The sequence below is a fragment of the Notolabrus celidotus genome, chromosome 10, assembly GCF_009762535.1.
Source record: "Notolabrus celidotus isolate fNotCel1 chromosome 10, fNotCel1.pri, whole genome shotgun sequence".
Classification (NCBI taxonomy): Eukaryota; Metazoa; Chordata; class Actinopteri; order Labriformes; family Labridae; genus Notolabrus; species Notolabrus celidotus.
In genome coordinates, this window is record NC_048281.1 from 389,985 (window position 1) to 411,353 (window position 21,369).

The window sequence follows — 21,369 nt, forward strand, 5'->3', positions numbered from 1 at the left end:
TTTCTGACGTTTTCAGTCACATTAAAATAGTAAAAGGATGAGAAACATTAGTGTCTTTTTAACATTCAGAGGATATTGGTGTCTTCATTTTTCTGTAATTGTATATTCAAAAAAAAAAATTTCAATACACAATCAGTATCCAAAAACATAGACTAGCTATAAAATCTGAAAAGGCTAGACTAAATATATCAAACTTTTAAATTCTAATCATGAGACCCAAAGATTATCTGATAGTTGTAATTTATTATATGAAGTTTACGATGCAAGATCCTCATGTTGTTGCCTTTTTTTATTTTGCCACCTTTACTTTACAATAAGTACACTACAACTACAAGCACTACATGTCTGGCATGCCATTCAGCTGTACATAACACATGCAGCTAACCCTTGTGCTATGAATACTGAGTGTTGTTAGTTTGAATTTGAAAACTGTATATTATTCAGTTCTTGAATGCTGCTAGAACTTTAGTTTCTTTTAGAACCTGTTGTATTGAACAATTCTGTCTTATATTCAATCCTGTAGCTCCACTGAAGTTTTCAGCTCTATCTGAGGCTGACCAGAATCAGACGGTCATGGCGGGCACTCCCATTGCCCTGCAGTGTGAGCTGTCAGACCCTACTGGACAAGTCAGTTGGTACAAGGATGGAACACAGCTCCTACCTCAGAGTGGAGTAGACATCCAGTCAGAGGGACATTTGAGGAGTCTAGTTGTCCCGTCAGCAGAGCGGGCTCACACCGGCGTATACCGTTGTGAGTCAAAGGATGATGACATCCAGTTTGCTGTGGAAGTCACAGGTGATGCTCAGAAATTGTAGAGCTTTCACTGCTTTGCACTGCTAACTAACTATAACAGCAGGTGATTAAGTCATCTTTGTCTAATCACTAAACAATAAATGAATCTGCTTTGTAAATGTGGTCAACTGAACAAAAACAGCTAAAGGCAGCAGCCTTCTACTACACCAAGGTTTGGTTGCTAACTTATTCAAAACTTTTTTAACAGAGAAATTAAACAGAAGTCTTTCCTCACAACATGGTGTTAAGCTTGCAGCTTCACATTGCAGCCTCTCATTATGCATGACTAATGGCTTACAGAAGGGACTATACGTGTGTCATGAAGGGCACTAACTGAAAACAGCCTCTCTGCTATAATCAAACATCATGTTTGGGCCTTACCTGTGCTTCTTCAAGCTTCTTATGTTGGTGCACAATAACTGTGGACTACTTTCTTGACTCTTGCTCTTTAACCCTTGGAATGATGTTTTGTCTTCCGCTGTTCAGTCTTTGTGAGTGCTTGTTGCGTTTATGTTTGTGTGTTAAGATGTTCCGTTTTCAAATTCTTTTATATTCATGAGGTTTATTAAGACACTCTTTTTGCAATATCCGAAACCTATAGCACTACCTGTGAAGTTCTCAGAGCTTCCAGAGAGTGACAGGAACAAGTCTGTCGAAGAAGGCTCTCCCATCATGCTCAGCTGTGAACTGTCCCATGACCCCTCCGCTCATGTGGACTGGTACAAGGATGGGACGAAGCTCCTACCACAAAACAATATGGAAACACAGTCAGATGGTCTAACAAGGACTCTCCTCATCAATTCATCTGAAAACATGCATGGTGGCACCTATGAATGTTCCACATCAGACGACACCGTCACATTTAAAGTGGACATAAAAGGTGATATACATTCATCCCATCTTTTTCCTTATCAAACATGTCACACCAATCGTTTTGGTGTGAGTGATTTGCTTTGTTTTCAGTGTGTATGTGAACAGGGTGTGATTGTTTGAACTAGGGATGTAAGTTTCAACACCTGTAGTCAGCTGATTCACATCAAAACATGCTTTAAACTTAAAACACCTCCCTGATAGCTGAACCAAATATGAAACCACATTATGTTTGTTCCACATGATAGAAAATCCAAACAAAAAAATGTGTTTGAGTAAGTTCTTAACAATCAAAGAATCAATACTTGATTAATTGTTGACATCCCTAGTTTGAACAATTTGTTTTGTCCACTGAAACTAACTTTGTCTCTTATCCAAAACCACTGTTATCCCCCTCTCTTAGGCCGATCACCCAAGATCATGCCAGTATCACTGTCAGAGAAATACAAGATGATTACATTTGGTTGTCAGATTGTTCTTCAATGTGAGGTCTCAGACCCTGCTTCCCAAGTTTCCTGGTTCAAAGACGATGTGGAGCTTTTTTGCAAAACTGGCCTTGATATGAAAAGAGACGGCAGTGTGAGAAAGTTAATGATTCATTCTGCTAAGGTCTCTGACTCTGGCCTCTACAGCTGTAGCCTCGCTGATGATGTTGTGACATTCCATGTGGACGTTGAAGGTGATTAGCTTGTATTCAGAATACATTGGCGTTTTTAGAGATGTGAGATCAAACTTGTAGCATTTCCACTATTATCTTTCTCTACCCACTTCTGTTAAATCAGTTTTTAAAATAGGTAATACTTGTAGAATATGGAGAATTTAAACTATTTGTGCTTAAAAAACAGCATAATGTTGACAGCACTGCCTTTTGAATGATACTCTGAGATCTTAACAACAGTGCTCTGCAAATCTTGTAATACCCACAGCTACTCCTGTGAGGTTTTCCACACTTCCAGAGATTGCAAGAAACAAATTTGTCGAAGCAGGCTGCCCGATTAAGCTGCAGTGTGAAGTCTCCGAGCCAACTGCCCAAGTCTATTGGCACAAGGATGGAGAGCAGCTTCCTCCTGAGAGTGAATATGACATCCAAGCAAAAGAAAAACTGAGAGCCTTGATGATTCAATCAGCAGAAGTCAGACACTCTGGGGCGTACAGCTGTGAGGCTGCAGATGACCATATAGAATTCAAGGTGGATGTTGCAGGTGATCTAAGTATTTTGAGCTTTGTCACAATAACTAACTTTTATCAATTAAGGCTGGGCTACTACAAAAACACATTAGTCAAAATTGTTGTGCACTAATGCTCAGTCATTTATTGTCTTGTGAAATTGGTGGACAGATTGGGCACAAAGGGTTGCCTCATTTTAAACATTAAAAGCTAAGTAATGTCAGTGGTACGCAGCTACATGTTATACCATAAGTGGACAGTAGTCGACCATTTTTAAGAATATTTGTGGCTTTAAAACGCAACTACAAATATTTTTAGACCAGAAGTAGATCAAATTACAAATGATTATGGGTAAGATATAACTGAACCCTACAAGACAGAGAGTTATCACTTCTCTCTTTTTCTCTCAGCGCCACAAATCGTTTCAGTATTTTTCCACGCATTCTTTTTACATCCAGCGACTTTGAGCAAGCAACTTTTTATAGACAAAGGTCTATAAAAAGATTATAGTTTACTTCCTTATTATTGAATGTAGGACAGATAGAAAGAGTGACTTAGAATGAACACAGTGGAGTCTTTCAACGCTGTTGCCAGATATCTTAAAACAGAGATGGTGGGGACCAAAACAGAGGTAAAAGTACTAGACCTAAGAACACATCTCCACAGAAATGCTAAATTTGCTCCGCTTCAGCTGGATGTATAAAAGGGATATTGTTTGCTAACATGACTACCACAACTTTAAACGGTGATTTTACTGTACAGCAGAGTTGTTTACAGCTTGTTCTGCTGGATGAAGAGGCTCATGCTGATTAACTGCTCAGTCCTGCAGTAACAGTAGTGGTCCAAATTCTTTCAACTCTCTGACCATGTCCAAGTATATCACTTGCTTCAGGATGCTGAGCACAACACTGTGCTTGCCAGTTTGTTATGTTTTCATAACAACTTGAAGAGTATAAACAAACAGACAGTCTGATGGTTGGAGAACAACATGTCAAAACAGTTTTAGCACATCATTTATAGTATTAAGAAGAGATTATTCCTAATTTCACTTTACACTGACTCACTGATACTTGAGTCTGTGACTAGCTGTGATTAAGTTACAGAGTAACCTGACTCTACACCTGTCTCAGCACAAAATGCTAATGCTATTATGCCAAACAGTGCACAGATACATCTAGATTTTACGTGCTCTAGCCTGTTAAAGTATGCTGCATAACAGAACATAGCAGCTCTGATAACTGTTCAATGAATTGAAATTCCTATAGCACTGGTTTGATTCTCAGCTATTCCAGAGGCTGAAAGGAGCACATCTGTGGAAGCAGGCAGCTTGTTCAAAGTGCCGTGTGAGATCTCAGACCCCAGAGGCCAGACCTGCTGGTATGAGGATGGGCTAAATCCATTGCCAAAATCAGGAATAAACATTGAGTCTGAGCGAATTCAGAGGACAGAAGTTAAGACGTCACCAACGTCTTCATGCTCTGGAGCGTACAGTTGTAAAACTGATGATGATTCAGATTTCAACGATTTCGATGAGGAGGTGACAGGTGATATGCTGAGCTTTTTCTTGGGAAGTCATTGTAGCGCCTCATTCACCATCTAGACCTCTAATATCTCAGAAGGAAGCACAACCTGATCATCATCATTTCCCTCATAGCTGACTTCCCTTTAAATAACCTAACCTGAACATGTGGTAGCTTTTCATACACATCATTAACACCCAAGGCTTGTTGAAACAACAGCAGAACTTCTGATGAGTTGGCTGTTTTTCAATGCATCACTGGTTGTACCAATGCTTCAGTGCAGAGCTTTCATTTGGTTTTGCTTCAAGAGTCTTAATACCCACTTATCATTATAAAACCTAAGTTGTTGTTTAGATGGCAAGGCTTGTCTAAGCTTCGAAAAACCTGCCCTTACAGCTTTTGCATGTGTGAGCAAAAACAGTGAGTGCTACTTTAAATCAACAAGTAACATTTGGGTGTTATGTTTTCTGCAGCCCCGCCGGTGACATTTGCCGATATCCCGGAGGAGGACCTCTTCAAGAGTGTTGTGGAACAGGAAGAGCTCGTTCTGTCCTGTGAGGTGTCGAGGGCTGATGGTGAAGTCCAGTGGTACAAAGACGGAACTGAAATGCAACCAAGCAGTGATACTACCATGCAAGCAGAGGGCACCAAGAGGAACCTCACAGTACATCAAGCCCAACTGTCTGACACAGGCACCTACACCTGTCGCGCAGGCGACAATGTTTTACTGTTCAAGGTGAATGTGCGAGGTAAGAAAGTAGCACCTGATTACTTCAAGTACAAACATTCTGTAAATGTACCTTACCAGTGTTACGCTGTGAATAATCCATAGAAATAACTGGTTCATTTAGTATCTTCTTCTTCATAGAACCTCCAGTCATGATAACTTATCCTAAGGAGGATGTCCATCTTGACCGCCACGTCCCGGAGGAGATCATTCTGAGCTGTGAATTGTCTCGTCAAAACGGTGTTGTCAGCTGGTACAAAGATGGCCAAAAGCTGCAAGAGAGCGAGAACATAAAGCTCAAGGTCGAAGGCCCTTATCGACGACTGAAGATTCTTTCCAGTGGAGTCGAGGACTCGGGAGAGTATGTCTGTGATACAGCTGATGATTCAATATTCTTCCATCTTAATATAACAGGTAAAATCCATCATCCTACACTGAACATACACACTGTGTAGAAATTTCAGACATGCAGAAAAGCACAAGTGTAGATGTATTATTTACTGTAAAGCATCAGCATCTTTTTAAATGAGTGATGACTAAACGGGTTGATAATAACTCTGTCCAGAACCTCCAGTGCGGATTGTGTCCCCAAGTCAGTCCCAAATGGAGCTGTGCCAGCAGACCTCTGAGAGGATGGTACTGAGCTGTGAGATCTCACGGCCTAACGCAGTGGTGCGCTGGTATCGAGACGGACTTGAAGTGGAGGAGAATGACAACCTGGTTCTGGAGGTTGATGGTGTCTACAGAAGACTTATAATACATGAGACTACCGTCAAAGATTCTGCAGAATACGTCTGTGATACTGCAGACGACTCCATGACTTTCTTTGTAAACATAGCAGGTAAAGAAAGTGAAGATATATTAAAAATGTTTACTTTTGTCAATGTTTAGTGGTTCTTACCCAAAGTTCTCTCATGCAGAGCCTCCGGTGCGCTTTGTACGCCCAAGGAAGATGGCGAGTAGAGTGGAGAAGGTGGCTGGAGAGACACTTGTGCTAGACTGTGAAGTTTCAAGGTCTAATGCAGAGGTCAGCTGGAAGAAGAATGGGGACGAAGTAGAAGACTCCAGAAATACCACCATCCTGGAAGATGGTGTCCTGCGTCAATTAACCATCCACTCACTCACAGTCGAGGATGCTGGGCAATATGTCTGCGATGCAAAGGATGATGTGATGGATTTCCAAGTAAAAGTGCAAGGTACGTTATTTCACTGTGTAGTCCAAAATGACAAGAAAACCTGAAAGCTCTGATGGATGTTCAAAAGTCCCTAAATTCTCCTCTACTTCTACAAGCTCTGAATATATATATATATAGATATTGTACAACCATTATTTACATGGATCATGGTCTATATTGGTACACTTTTTTCTCCAGTTGGAGCGAGGTAATTACCTTAAATGTGTATGCCCTGTACCATACAGCTTACTTTTATAGACCGGATTACCAAACTTTGGAGTCATGACAAAAACCTGAAGATTTTGTTTCTCAATAGATTTTCTGTTCTGTTCATTTTCAGAGTTGCCCGTAAAAATTCTTGGCAAAACTGATGCAAAAACAGAAAAGCAGTTCTTAGTGTCAGATGACATCATTCTTGTATGTGAGCTATCAAGATCAACTGCCTCTGTCAGCTGGTACAAAGATAATCAATTAATTGATGACACTGAACGATACTGTAGCGAGGAGCAGGGGGTTTTCCGATCTCTGGTTGTCCTTAATGCTGGACTGGAAGACTCAGGAGAGTACACCTGTGATGCAAAGGATGATAAGATGATCTTCTATATCACTGTCAAAGGTGATCATACAACTAAGCAATGCATTTCTTATCCGTCCTTCCTGTCCTCAGGGATAAAATAATGCTATGTTTTGTGTCCAGAGCCTCCAGTACAGATCATTGGAAACTCAGGCAACCCAGAGCATCATATTCTGATGGCAGGAGATGACCTTGTTCTGGAGTGTGAGGTGTCTCGGCCAAACGCCACTGTTCACTGGTTATGGAACGGCGAGATACTGAAACCAGACTCTCGCATAAAAATTGACAGCCATGACGTAGTGAGGAAACTTGTTCTCTCTGGACTTCAGCCCTCAGATTCTGGAAAGTATATTTGTGATGCCATCGATGACAAATTGATAACAATTGTTGAGGTTCCAGGTAAGAGCTGACTTACTCTGCAACATCTCACTTCAAAGTTCTGTTTGATTCACCGAATGTTTGAGAACATGAACATGCAACTTATTATCAAGCGTCTCATTATCCTCAGAGCCACCGGCCACGTTTGTGAATAAAGATGAGAGTAATACAATCTCAGCTTGTGAAAGTGAGAGTGTCACACTGTGTGCCATTGTGAGCCGTGAAAGAACTAATGTCCGGTGGCTGAAAGATGGCCAACTACTGAACAAGGACAACATTCACATCTCCAGTGAGGGTAATATCCACAAGCTCATCATTAATCCCCTGCAGCTGTCAGATTCGGGAGAATATGTCTGTGACGTAAACACAGATGAGATGTATTTCAGTCTTTTAGTTAAAGGTAAGAATTTGGCACTGCTAAAGAAAATGTCATCACTTTTTCCGTGTTAACTTTAACTGATGTGTGATTGTCTGAAGTTACCGTCTCTGTATTTGTTTTCCTGCACATCAGAACCGACAGGGAAATTCATCAGACCTTTGGAGAACACAGTGTCTTTGAAGGGCAGTAGCCTTATATTACGCTGTGAGATCAGCAAGCTCAAAGGAGATGTTCAGTGGCTAAAAGATGGCAAAGAGATCGCGCCAAGTCGTCGGCACACGATAAGGGCACAGGGTCGGGAGCGAAGCTTTACCATCCATCAAGTACAGGACGAAGATGCTGGAGAATATTCCTGTGAGTCCACAGATGACAGGACCTCAGCCACTGTCGCTGTAGAAAGTAAGTTTACTCCAAATCAGACAACTTTAAGGCATGTAGGAGAAAATAATGTGAGTCACGGTGAATCTAATTCAGCTGATCGCTTCGCCTGCAGCTCCCCGTCTTGTTGAGTTCATAGCAGAGCTTCGCAACATCACCATCTGTGAAGGAGAAGACGCAGTATTTAAGTGTGTGGTTTCACCAGAGGACACTAAGTTGGTGTGGCGCCTAAATGGCAAGCAAGTACCTGTGAATGAGCGCACTCTCATTTCAAGCAACGGACTATGCCACATGCTCTGCATCCACAACTGCAGGGTTTCAGATAGCGCCAGAGTGACAGCTGATGCCGAGGGGTTGGTTTCAGAGGCAGAACTCCAGGTTCAAGGTGGGTTGTAGCCCCATGCAGTTTGATCACACACATTTGTCTCAGTGAATCACACAAGTTTAATCATTTAACAGCCATGTTTTCTTCAATAACCTTATATCTCTCCGGTTGTTATTACCATATTTTCAACTGTGAGCTGTTTTCAGAAATACTGGAGTGAAAGTGAACAAGAATGCAGGATACTCTGAATGTCTGAGTGCCATAAGCATACATTATAACATATTGACTCTTCAAGATGAGAGTTAACTTATAAAGAGGGGCTGTCAACAGTTAGTGCTTGGCACCTTCTCCTGTTTGAATTCCTCAAGTAACTGACGGAGACAAATGGCTTAGGTGTGAGCCACGGCATGAGGCCAGTCTCCTCAGACCATTTCACTTGCTTGCTGTGCTTGAACTTGCAGTGTAGCTTTGCTGATCTTCTGGTCTATCTGAACACTGACATTACGCAGAGATCTAGTAACTTGCTAAATTTATTTTTAGAGCAACAGGTGTCATTCACCAAGAAAATGGCACCAGTCACAGCTGAAGAGTACAGTGAGGCAACTCTGGAGCTGGAGGTGAGTGTGGACTCTGGAGAGGTGCAGTGGATGAGACAAGGGGTGCTGATCCACCCCGGAGCCAAGTACACCCTGAAGCACAATGGCCGAAAACACAGTCTCACCATCCACACACTGGCCATGTCTGACCGGGGCACCTACAGCTGTGAAACCCTCCATGACCGCACGCAAGCCCAGCTCACAGTGGAACGTGAGTGTGCACGTGTTCTCACTATGCCCTGTTGCTGTTTGTTTACCGCCATTGCAGACGACTCCACTTCCATTGCTTCTTCTTCTGAAGGCAAAGCTCAATTAACTGAGTAAGAGTAATTTGAGTGACTGGGGACCAGGGTGGCACTTGTACTGGAACATGATGGCAACCAACAGGTGATGGCCTCACAGTCCAAGCAGACTCTCAGACTAGTTTTTCTGTGTTGACACATAAAGTCCTGATGATTTCTGATGTCAGGGATCAAACCACCTGATGCTTTTGAAATTCCTCATAAATTAGAAGAAGTGCAATGCTTCTGTTCAATAAGGAGAATAGGAATTAACAAAGTTACATTTCCAGAGGACAAGCACCCCTTTAATGTCTTAAAGCTGCAAGCTTGACACACTATAAAACAGACATCTTGTAGTGATTAAGATGTGCTTAGGTTTGTTTTTCTTGGTACAGGCTGCTTATATTTCTTAGTCCTATGATCCATTGGCCAATGGTTGAATTAAAGGCTGTTCTTTCAACACTAGCGTGGGTGGGAAGGGGACAGTCAGGACTTCAGGCTGCTGTTGGCACCTCCTATGAATTTGGATCTCCTCTCATTGCATCTAAATTTATACCCTGGCCTTCAAAACTAAGGTTGTTGTCATCAGGTCTCCAAAATAAACACTCCTTTTTTCCACGGGGAATGCTTGTCTGTGTTAGAATAAGTGAAAAATGTTGGCACTTTCAGATGAGGCTTTTGTGTAAAGCCCCATACTCAAATGACTAAAATATCATCTTGTCTGTGTGTGCCAGCTTGTATTGTTTAGCTGTAGACTGCTGTTCACATAACAGAGTCCAAGTCTATTCTGCAACATAGATTGGACACCATGGCTACTGGTGTCAGAGTGGATTGAAATTGTCAGCTACTGTTTCTTTCAAACATTACCTTTGTTTATCATTTTGCTGAAGAGTACGAGCACAACAATCACTAACAAAGTAGTGAGCTAACAGTCACTTGTTGGACTAGAGAAGTATGTCTCTTAACACAGCCCTAAATTGTCTTTACAGCTCGAAAGATCACAATCAAGAGAGGGCTGAAGGACATCAAAACCACAGAGAGAGAAACAGCATCTCTTGAAGTGGAGCTCTCGCATCCAAACGTTTCAGGCACCTGGACAAGAAACGGGATCAAGCTGAAGCCCACAAATCACTTCCGTATGAGTGCCAAAGGACAAGTCCACAGCCTCACTGTCTCTAACCTTTCAGTAGAGGACACTGGAACGTTTACATTCGGTGTAGAGAATTTGAAGACATCTGCGAGGCTTGTTGTGAAGGGTATGTTATAAAGAAAACAGGATTTGGATGGTGTTACAAAATACAGATGAAAAAATTTGATCTCCCTGTTGTAGCAATACAGAGTGTCATTTTCTATTACATCCATTGTACAGTAATGTCCATACAGAGGATTCAAAGTTTTAGATTCCTCATGCCTGCTGCTACAACAATACCTCTTCATGGCTTTATCAGCTGAAGGCAAATGGCCCTGACTGAAGTACACCAACTTGAAGTACTTGTATTTCCTACCATGCAAACTTGCATGAAAATTGAAAGTATTCCTACACAGATAGACTTATTTTATTTTAAGATCTTTAAGTCACTACCTCATCCTCTTACAAGTGACCACATTCCTTTTACAAATTCCATCATTTCACCTTGCAGATCACAGGAGTTGGTCCTCTAGTGCCTCGATTAGTTCCTTGTCTGTGTTGTGTACCTTTGGAGTTTAAGAGTTTCTCAAGGCGTTTTTTGACCAGAGGAACTTAACCCCTGAACTACGTGTGTTTCGACCGGTGGACCCAGGGTCTAAATTTAGTTCAGGGGTAGATAATCTCCCCCCTAAAAAGCCCCTGCTAGGGGGGTAGTACTTTTCAAAGGTCCTTAGACTAACAGGGGGCAGGGCCTGCAATGCTGAACGTGTCTGATTGGTAGATTAACCGCAGTGTTTCTATCCCGCCGGCCGTCCACAATAACATCACACACATCTGTGATTCTCTTGATTTCTCTTTCTTTCATTAGTTTTTATTTGTTCTATCTTTTTTGTATGTGTGTGTACTTTTCAAAAGAAGAAGCTGTGATTCTCTTGATTTAGCAGCTTGTAACAGTAGTCTTCTCTCAGCCCACCGTGAATGAGTCTCTCCCGGTGTTCCGGTTTTAAAAGTGACCCTGTAAACTGGAGACCTTCAGCTGAACGTGTCAGTGTTTGTGGAGTTTACACAGCTGTTGAAACACAGAGGGAGTTCCTGGGAATGCAAACTAGTTTAGTTTTTATTAAGATTTCAAAATATCCTCATCAGATATTTAATGATGGTCTAAAGACGTTTATGAGGGATGCATCCGGCTGAAAGTCTCCAGTTAACAGGGTCGCTGTTTAAACCAAAACACCGGCCGATCTCTGCGATCATGGCTTCTTGAGTTCAAAAGGATTTTAAAGCCGTGTTGAAACGTCTTTGCTACTCGCTCTTATCTCCTCTCACGTGTTGATTCAGTGAATCCATCTGTGATGAAATATAGCACCATCTAAAACAGACCAGCTGAGTCTCTTCATGCTAACAGGCTAACTGTTGTGTTGCTCATAATGATACCTGCCTTTCCGTCTGCTTCTATGGTGTCATCTGTGATGAATGGCATTCGTCTTTGTTTTACTGCCCTCTACTGGTCTGGTGGTGTAGTGCATTTACTTTTTTTTTCTCCATACGTCACTGGCCTGATTTACACAATCTACCCGGGACTTCAGCCCGCGGTCCAAACGTAGACAACAATGGGGGCACAGGAACCTTTTATTTCAGGGGAAAGTAGGTCTGGGGACTAAAAGATCCCGGAACTCTTGGTCGAAAGGCACCCTCAGATCTAACACAACACAATAATACACAAAAACTAACCACACAAGGCAGTCGTAGACCAGTGACTCCTACAGTTTGCAAGGTTAATTACAGTTTTTGTCAATAGAGTCTGATGTCTTTGAAGAGAGCTGTGTAAACAGCTGCTTCCAGTAAAAAAAAAAGACCTTACCTGAAAACCAACAGTCTGACAATCCTGTCTGCACGGTCATTACACAGCACAGTGACAACTGCAGCCTGTCAGTGGAAAAAACAAGCACTTGTTTGATGATACTTTGCTCAGATATAGTTTACCTGTAAGTTTAAGTTAAAGCAAAAAAAAAAAACAGCCCATCATCCATTGGATTTAGGTCTTATGTTTCCACAATTCCCTTTTGAAATGTATGAAACACAGTCATTACTAACCATAATGTGGTTAGTGTTAATATAAATAATATACAAGCTCTTGTTTATTTTTCAGCTCACAAACATTGTACAGCACAGAGCAATACTCTCAATAGACCACATGCCAACCAGCGGAGGCATGATAATAGAATACAGTGGCGGCTGTGCCACCGTCGCCTTCATCTAGTCTCACATTACAAACATAAAATAGCCTAGCATGATCTATTGAAACGCGGTAACTGTTCAGTCTATCCTGTCAGGTGCTAGTTTAACCCCATGCTGTAAAATAATCCGCTCCATACCCGGTCACTCAGTATGCATCATCCCTTTGAGCTCAGGGGTGAAAAGCTGAAGATGACAATTGGATGAAAATGTCATCGCGTTGAATTAGTCCACATAACTTAACTGTGTGGGCTTCTTTAAATTAAAATAAATATGTGTTTGGTTTGCCTAACTGAGCCTCTTTTTACCCTGACAGAGCCCCCAGTGACCGTTTTCAGAAAACTGGAAGACCAGAAATTCCCTGATGGGGCGATAATCTCTATTGAGTGTGAGCTATCAAGACATAATGTTAACGTGAAATGGCTCAAGGCAAGTGTTAACTTTTTTTATTTTAGAGCTCCTTATACAGTATATTGTTTGGAAATGATTCAGTTAATCAATATTTGTGGGTTTTTTCTCTCCAGGATGGGGTTGAGGTGAAGCCAACCAAGGACCTGCGCATTTATGCAATGGGAAGGAAACGCTTTCTTCAGATCATGAAATGTAATGTCGGTGATTCTGGCATCTTCACCTGTGATGCTGGAGATGTTACTACATCCTGCACGGTGGAGGTCTACGGTAAAGTCTGACATCAACATTGTATAAATCATAGACAAGGGCCTGGTGTTTTGCAGTTCAGCTGTGCTGTATCCTGAGTGAAAGAACAAGGAGAGGTAGGGCTGTAATCATGAAAGCAAAAGGAGGTGTGTTAACAAAATGCAAAAGAAATATAATATAAATTGCGGATCATGATTGTAAATATCTACTAAAACACAGTTATCCAGAATTATGGAATAAACACACAAGGCTACAACAAAGCTATCAGACATTTCAATGAAATACAAAATAAGCACAGTAAAGCTATGCTACAGTCGTATTAGCGGACTGAGACACACCACTATTCCTTTTATTTAACTTTGAATCAGTAGTTTTTCAAGAGATAAGGCCAACTTAGTAACAGGGCATTGTCTAAGTGACTCCCTAGCTTCATAACTGATAGCACACATGCTAATCAACACTGCAGGTAACTGGGACTCAATCAAATATTACATTGAGCTCTGAAGCTGCATAATAACTGTGTTACACTCACACATTGTCCATATGCACAATTCAGTATGTAGTGGTGTAGAAACTATAATAAAGTAATCAATTAAATTAACTTATCCTAAAATAAGTGACTTAGCAAAATGTGTGGCACCGGCTCAATTTAGGCAACAAAGCTACTTCCCCTACCTGTTCGCTGCTGCCATCTGCTGTTAGCCCCCTCCATGTTGGCTGTAGTAGTTACCCTGCTCTTGTGTGATACCACCTCTTCAATGCTTTCCCTGGGGAGAAGTAACAGACATTTAACAAGCATTTCACTCTTCCTTACCCCTTCATGAGGCCAGCTTTGTTCCCACTCAGGTGTATTGAGTTTTGCTTGGTTAGACAAAACTTGATTGACGTCTCTCGCTCTCTTTTGAAAACTTGTCTCACCTGTGAGGGCGGGACAAGTAACGCTCTCACATCTCCCATTGGTGGGTAGGTTGGTTGGATAACCATGTGCAGTTATTGCCTGAGTTATTATAGTTGGGTTTTTTTTGTAACTGTGCAAGGTTTTAGAGTTGTGCTGCATTTTGTCGTTTTTTTTTCTTTTTGCATGTTTAGAAAAGTTTATAATTGTGAATGTTTGTTAAAAAGTAATTAGCTGAATTAAAATGTGATTTCAAAAAAATGCAACACTAGTAAACTATATTGGCAGCTAATAGAATGATGCACAATAATTTAATGCTTCTGCTAAAAAATAAATACAAAAACACATAATTACATGCTAAGGCAGCAGTTTTGAGTAGATTATTCCTGGTATTGTAGAACTACTGTCCACTGCTCAAATGAAAATTTGTTCCTCAATTTATTTTAACATTGCTGTTGTTTTTAATTTCTTTTTTGTCACTTTGATTTTGCTAAGCGGTCTCCACTTCATATTAATTCTCTACACAGAGCGTGAGCTGAAGATCCTTCAGGGTCTTGAGGACTTGGACATCCAAGAAGATCAGAATGCAGTATTTGTTTGTGAGATCTCAGTGGAGGATGTGCAAGGAGAGTGGTACAAAAATGGCGAGAGGATACAGCCCACCAGCACCATCAAGATCCGCCAGGAAGGTCAGCTTGACCTGTAAATAATATCCCATGAATGTAGATTGAAATATTGTGTGCTGACACCTGTACTGTCATTTCAGGGACCAAACATTTTCTTCTAATGTGCAATGTGCGAGCAGAGGACTCTGGAGAGATCAAGTTTGTCGCTAGACAAGTTGAATCTGTTGCTTTGCTGGACATCAAAGGTATAATGATACCGCTGATTTTTGATTCTTATTTCAAAAAGGGGTCATAAAGGGAGGATGATGTGTCAACTTTTAGAAACAGCAGTGTTTTTATCAAGCCAGAGGTCTTCTGATTTCTTTAGTCTTCCAATTATACTACAAACTCCTTAACATAAATGTCACCTTGTCTAGAGCTTCCTGTCAACATAGTGAAACCTCTGGAGGATAAGACGGCCCTTGAGAAGACCCGTGTGCTCCTGGACTGTGCTGTGTCTAATCCCAGATGTAGCATCCGCTGGTACAAAGGTTGCAATGTCATCCTGCCCTCTGAGCGCTTTGAGATCTGCAGTGAAGGCTGTTACCGGAAACTGATCATCCAGGAGGTGGCGCTACACGATGAGGGCACATACAGCGTGCAGGTTGGAGAGCATTCATGCTCTGCAAAATTAACGGTGGAGGGTAAGATATGTCACGATCAATTACAAACTCTGCACCCATCTGACAATACACGAGGCAACATGAAGGGTGATCTGCTTCCAAGACACTTTAATTAAGTATTCAGATATACACTACCAGTCAAACATTTGGACACACCTTCTCATTCAATGGTTTTTATTTATTTTACTTATTTTCAACATTGTAGATTAATACTGAAGACATCAAAACTATGAAATAATCTGGTTTTACCATAATCTGGATTACAACAGTAGTCAAATAGGGCTGGGGTCCCTGTCACCCTCCGTCCCCCTGCTGCCCCCTCCCCTGTGGGGGCCTGGTCCGCGGCTGCCCTCGGGGCCGGGTTTCCCGGGGTTCCCTCGCGGTCCTCTTTGGGGGTGGGGGGGCGCGCAGCTGGGGGGGTGTTACCACGGCAGCCATTGGGGTGTCCCTCCATGCCCCCGCGGCCTGGTCCATCAGTCGCGGGGCGTGGGTGGGGGGCGTGGCTGGGGGGAGTGGTCGGGCCGTCTGGGGGGGCGGGGGGGATTGGCCCTGCCCCGCTCCGGCGCGCCCGTTGGCGGGCTCTGGTCCTGGTCCTGCCCGTCTGCCTGGCTGTCTGCTCCTGGTGCCGGGCCCCCTCGGCCCTGGTGGCTCCTTTGGCTCCGTCTTGGGGGGCTGTGGGGGCGGTGTTGTGGGGGTGTCCCTTGGGGGGGCTGCGGGATCTCTCCCCCCTCGCCCCCCTTTCCTCCTACTGGGTGACCTGGGGGTCGCCCTGGGTGCTCCGGCGGTACCTGTTTGCTTCCGGTCTGGGTCCTTGGCTTGTCCCCTGGCCTGGGTCTCCCGCGGCGGGTTGGGTCCTTCGGTCTGACTGCTCTCGCGGCCCGGGTGCCATGCCGTACCACTCTGCTGATCTGACCCAAGTGGTTTCATCTGCACCAGTGGTGGTCTCGTTACACAAATAGAACACAGCACGGCGGCAACCCTCTGCGACCCTAGCTTCAGTAATGATTGTGGACACTAAGGGTTGCTTAATCATTAGAATCACCCCAAGGATTTTTTTTTTTGGCATCATGGTGAGATGGTCCCTCTCCATCTAAGTGTGTTAGGTCTCTCTCTCCTTCTCTTTCCCTGTCCCTTTGTATATCCTTATGTAATCTTTCTTTCACTTTCTCTTATTTTTTATTTTTATTTTTGGTCCACCTAGGTGTGCACGCCCTCTTTTACAGAACATGATATTAGCTGTCAATAAAAGATAGGCCAGAGTTCTAAGAGGGATGGTGATGGTTGCATGCACACAGTCACAAGCACAGAAGAAAAAGGTTTTCTTTCTTTTCTTTTGCTGCAAGAATAAATTGCATTAATATTTGAAAGTTTGTGACAAACATGACGCAAACCAGAAATATATATGCAGACAAGAGAAAAAAAAAAAAAAAAAAAAAGAAGAAAAAGTAGTCAAAAAGGTATAGCTATCCATTGTGTACTAACTCTACCTCTGAACAACACAACTGATGGTCTCAAACACATTAAGAAGGCAAGTCATTCTACAAATGAACTCTTGACAAGGCTCATGTTCATTAGAAACCATTCCAGGAGACCACTTCATGAAGCAGACTGAGAGAATACCAAGAGTGTGCAAAGCTGTCATGAAGGAAAAAGGGGGCTACTTTACAGAATCTAAAATATAAAACAGATTCTGCTTTGTTTAACACTTTTTGGTTCATTCAATAATTCCATATATGTTCTTTCCTAGTTTTGATGTCTTCAGTAGTAATCTACAATGTTTACATAATTACAATAAATACAAACCCTTGAATGAGAAGGTGTGTCCAAACTTATGACTGGTAGTGTATACTTTGCTACTACAGTTATTTACTGGTAGTTGTAAAGTGTTGATAATTGTGTACCAACAATAAGTGTATAAGGGAGAATTGCCTGGTCTTGAATTGTCATACTTGAACTTCAACACTTCTTTTCCCCATCAGCTCACTAACATAGAGCTGCCACCTGTGCTGATGCTTACTCAGCGAGTGGGGGATTCTAAACCTGACCTCAGAGCTCCACCTACTGGTGAAACAAAGCTAACACATGTAGCGTCTCTGATTCTAACAGGATAAAAACAGAACAAAATGTAACCTCATTTTACTTAACCTATTAATACTTTTGTCATTCATTGATATGTTATTAATGAACACTTGATGGCTTTTAGGGGTTGAGAGGTGCCCTGCATAAAAACCATGACACACAAACAAACAGTAACACAAACACTCAGAATCACCAGCAGTTTCAAAAACTAGAGTTTGGAATTAAAATGTATTTAAAAATAATGTAATTTTAGTGAGGGAAATTAAATTATCATGATACATTGTGGTATTTAAAACACAGCTTAGGCTTCCTGTTAAAGCTGCTGTTGGTAGGAATGGTGTAAAAAGTGCTTCTTTTTTTCCTGCTGGGTTTGGAGAAAAGGTCAGAATGCCCATCGGTACTCATCAGCAAGTGAAGTAATTTGAGACTATTAAGAAATCTCTGTGTTTTCTAATACCTATGTATAAAGCAATGTTATTATTCCCCTTGTTCCCGTTATCAAGGACCAATCATGGCTACTCTCCAATCCTCCATGCTGATTGGTTGAGGGGCGGCCCCTACTAAGTCCTCTGATTTGATTATGAGTACGGCACTATCATGAGTGTATACAGGGGGGGGGGGGGGGGGGCTAAGAGGAAATCTGGTTGTGAGGGATAGTGTTGACTAGTCCCTCTGACTACCAACAGCAGCTTTAAAGGGGGGCCAGATGTAGCAGGTAAGATATCTTTCAGAAAATAAACAGTAAGACAAAATCAGCAAACTAGCATCCTCATTCGTCAAGATAACTTTACATCGCTGACAGAAAACTGAACATGGGATATTTCACACAAAGTGAGTTGAAAATGAACCCCTTTGAACTTTTAGATTCCACCTCTAACTAAATGATTTGGGATTTTGTTGCTCATAAGAAAGAGAATGAAGACATGAGTTGTGAACTAACAGCTCTCCCTCTTGTTTGTGCTCTGACTCAGCCCAGTCCCTGCAGATGGTCAGAGAGCTGACGGATGTGGAGGTCACGGCTCCAGATGAGGCCTGCTTTGAATGTGAGGTCTCAGCCCCGGTCCTCAAAGCCCCTGTGTGGAGCCTGAGCGGGGAACCCTTACAGGCCAGCTCTCTGGTCCTCCTGGAGAAGATGGGCACAGTCCACAGGCTGACCCTCAGACAGACCTCCCCGGACATGAGTGGAGAGGTGGAGTTTACCTTCGGGAAAGCAAAAAGCAGAGCACAGCTTCGGGTGCTGGGTAAGGATAAAAAGAAGGGGTTAAGGGCATTAACAGTTCAAAATATTTAGCATTTTATCTTCAGTTTACTTTTAGTTGTGACTATATTTTGACCAGCTTCATGTACCTGAAATAGTAAAATGAAAGCCAGTACATTTTGGATGAATTAATAGTAACATTTCTTTCAGTCATGTGGAAATAGATTGATCTTGTTTTATTAACTATTTGAAGTGAGTACATAGTTCCGGGAGTGGACATGTACTCTGTCTCTTTCCCTGTGTGATGAACCAGCCATAAACATTCACTTTTGGCTTCAGCACAGTTTATTCTGATAACAACAGAAGCATATTAAGCCTCAGACAGCCAGCTTTGTAGAGGAAATAAGCTAAGGAAAATACTTCATACTTGATAGTGTTGCCACACCACAATGATTAATGATGAAGCTATAATCTAGCTAGTAAAGCCTAATGTGGTGAGTGACTATTACTTTAAAGCAATCCAATCCAATCTGCTTTATTTATGTAGCACATTTAAAAAACAATCAAGTTTAGCAAAGTGCTGCACACAGGGAGGTAAAATAAGTAAAAAACACACATAAAACACTGTCAGAAAATAAAATACAATAACATTAAAGAATCAGAATTAAACACATAAAACACTTAAAAAATATTTAAAATAACAAAAAAATAAAATAAATTATAACAAATAAAATAAAAACACTGTAGGAGCAAATACAAATAAAGAAAAGAACAAACAGAGACAGAGACCACACAACTCTCATGCTGGGTTAAAAGCCAAGGAGTGAAAATATGTTTTAAGACAGGATTTAAAAGTCGTTAATGTTGGGGACAGTTTAACATGGGGGGGGGGGGGGGGGGCTCGTTCCACAGTTTGGCCACTGCCGAGAAGGCACGGCCACCCCTGTTTTTCAGCCTGGTCTTGGGGACCACAAGAAGTTTCTGACCAGCAGACCTCATAGACTTTGCAGGAGTGTAGCTTTGCAGGAAGCAAATCCATATCATCACAGAAGTGTTTTAAATTTCACTTGGATGTTCTGTCAAACATATCACATGGATAAATAACTGTCACAGAGAAAAATAACTGAAGTGAACGTATTTATTCAATCTGTGGTCTTTGATGAACATTTCTTTTTTTTTTAGATATATATTCTGATAGATTAGATATATATTGACATAGAGTGGTCTAGAGCTCCTATGTTTGTAAAAGCGTCTTGAGATAACGTTTTTTGTTATTTGGCGCTATACAAATAAAGATTGATTGATTGATTGATTTAAGCAGAGTTTAACACAAATCAACACAACATGTTGCACAACTTTCAACTCTGACCAGCAGAGGGCGCTTATGTTAAACACAAAATACCAATCCCAGTTTTGCTCGCAAAAAGAAGGTACATTGAGAAAAAATGATGTATTTAATGACAAATAGTGGCTATTGATAGCAAGTGGAATCATTACCACTTCTATATTTGCACAGGTTCATAATTGGTATGCACATGATAGAAATGATCTCCTCAAGTGTTGAATTGCATTTATACAACCTGGTGTCAAAACAAACATGTCAGAATATTCCTTGAAGTGCTAGAGAGAGCCTTTTATTATTAGATGACAGTGCATAACAATGAACCGAGGTGACCAGCAGGTGGAACTAAAAGTGATGTAATCAATCAACTTACCACTAGATGGAGGTAATAACATAGTATTGAGTAAGTCCACAAGTCTGAGGAAGCATCAATTGAAGTGGATCGCTGCAATCTCAATAAATGAGAGTAAAATGTGTCAGAATGTGATGATGTTTTTAAAACTGTTAAACTACTCAGCAAAGGAGCAATATTTACACCTGTGGCACCAGAACAAGTCAAATATGAATCAATACTTAAAGCCTCCAGCCTGATTCCCAGCTGGCAACATAACGTGTTAAGTGTGTTGCATGACTTGGCGCTGCACATGTAGCGCATAGTAATAAATACAGTGAATGTTTTGGCTACATGTGCCCTGCATTCTGTAAATAATATAAGGTGTTTATGGTTCTACCAGCGATGTAGGTCAGCCAATACAGAGCACACAGACCTACAAAACCATCTTTGGCTTCTTAAATGTGCAGAGGAGTAAACTATTTTTAGACTTGTTTTATTATGTGGGCTTTAAAGAAAGTGCTATGTTCATACATCTGACTATGGAGGTGAACCATTTCAAGATCTGATGTAGTGCCAATAATGAAGATCAGCTCCAGCAGAAGACATGTTTGACCTAGAAAGAAAGTTAAAAGTGTCTATAAACTGACCTTAGATGTTACAGATGAATAAGGGGTGGGAAGTGACTCAAAAAACTTCTGAAGATTTGTACTCTGAGGTGTTTATCTGTTAAATATCTCCACTTTAAGATCTAATTAATGTCACTTATCAGAGACACTTCAGAGGCAAATAACTCAACTGTATCCTCTTTACTTTTTTAGAATGACTTTAGTTCCTTGTACTAACTCGTTACAGACAGACTCCAGTTTGTTACCTTTCCTCTGGCTCTTCCTCTATTCTGCAGATCCGATAAAGAACGCTGCAGCAGGCAACAACAGAGCTGTCAATCATCCTCTTTTTAACATCAAATAACTAATAAAACTAAACATATCTGAAAAATAAACACTTGATCATAATTCAGCATGAAACCAACTAACTGACCTACTGTATAC

The 21,369-nt window shown here is 41.5% G+C and overlaps 1 protein-coding gene across 1 annotated transcript in view; it reads left to right on the forward strand.

Annotated features, from left to right (window-relative positions):
• obsl1b (obscurin like cytoskeletal adaptor 1b) overlaps window positions 1-21,369 on the forward strand; it is a 34,389-nt gene that overhangs the window by 11,386 nt on the left and 1,634 nt on the right. Inside the window, exons 7-21 of the mRNA XM_034694157.1 lie at window positions 4,824-5,099; window positions 5,219-5,491; window positions 5,643-5,918; window positions 5,998-6,273; window positions 6,593-6,868; window positions 6,950-7,225; window positions 8,077-8,346; window positions 8,827-9,093; window positions 10,153-10,419; window positions 12,844-12,956; window positions 13,052-13,205; window positions 14,607-14,768; window positions 14,846-14,950; window positions 15,122-15,388; window positions 18,418-18,687. Coding sequence (XP_034550048.1) covers window positions 4,824-5,099; window positions 5,219-5,491; window positions 5,643-5,918; window positions 5,998-6,273; window positions 6,593-6,868; window positions 6,950-7,225; window positions 8,077-8,346; window positions 8,827-9,093; window positions 10,153-10,419; window positions 12,844-12,956; window positions 13,052-13,205; window positions 14,607-14,768; window positions 14,846-14,950; window positions 15,122-15,388; window positions 18,418-18,687 — 3,528 coding nt within the window. The remainder of the gene's footprint in view (window positions 1-4,823; window positions 5,100-5,218; window positions 5,492-5,642; window positions 5,919-5,997; window positions 6,274-6,592; window positions 6,869-6,949; window positions 7,226-8,076; window positions 8,347-8,826; window positions 9,094-10,152; window positions 10,420-12,843; window positions 12,957-13,051; window positions 13,206-14,606; window positions 14,769-14,845; window positions 14,951-15,121; window positions 15,389-18,417; window positions 18,688-21,369) is intronic.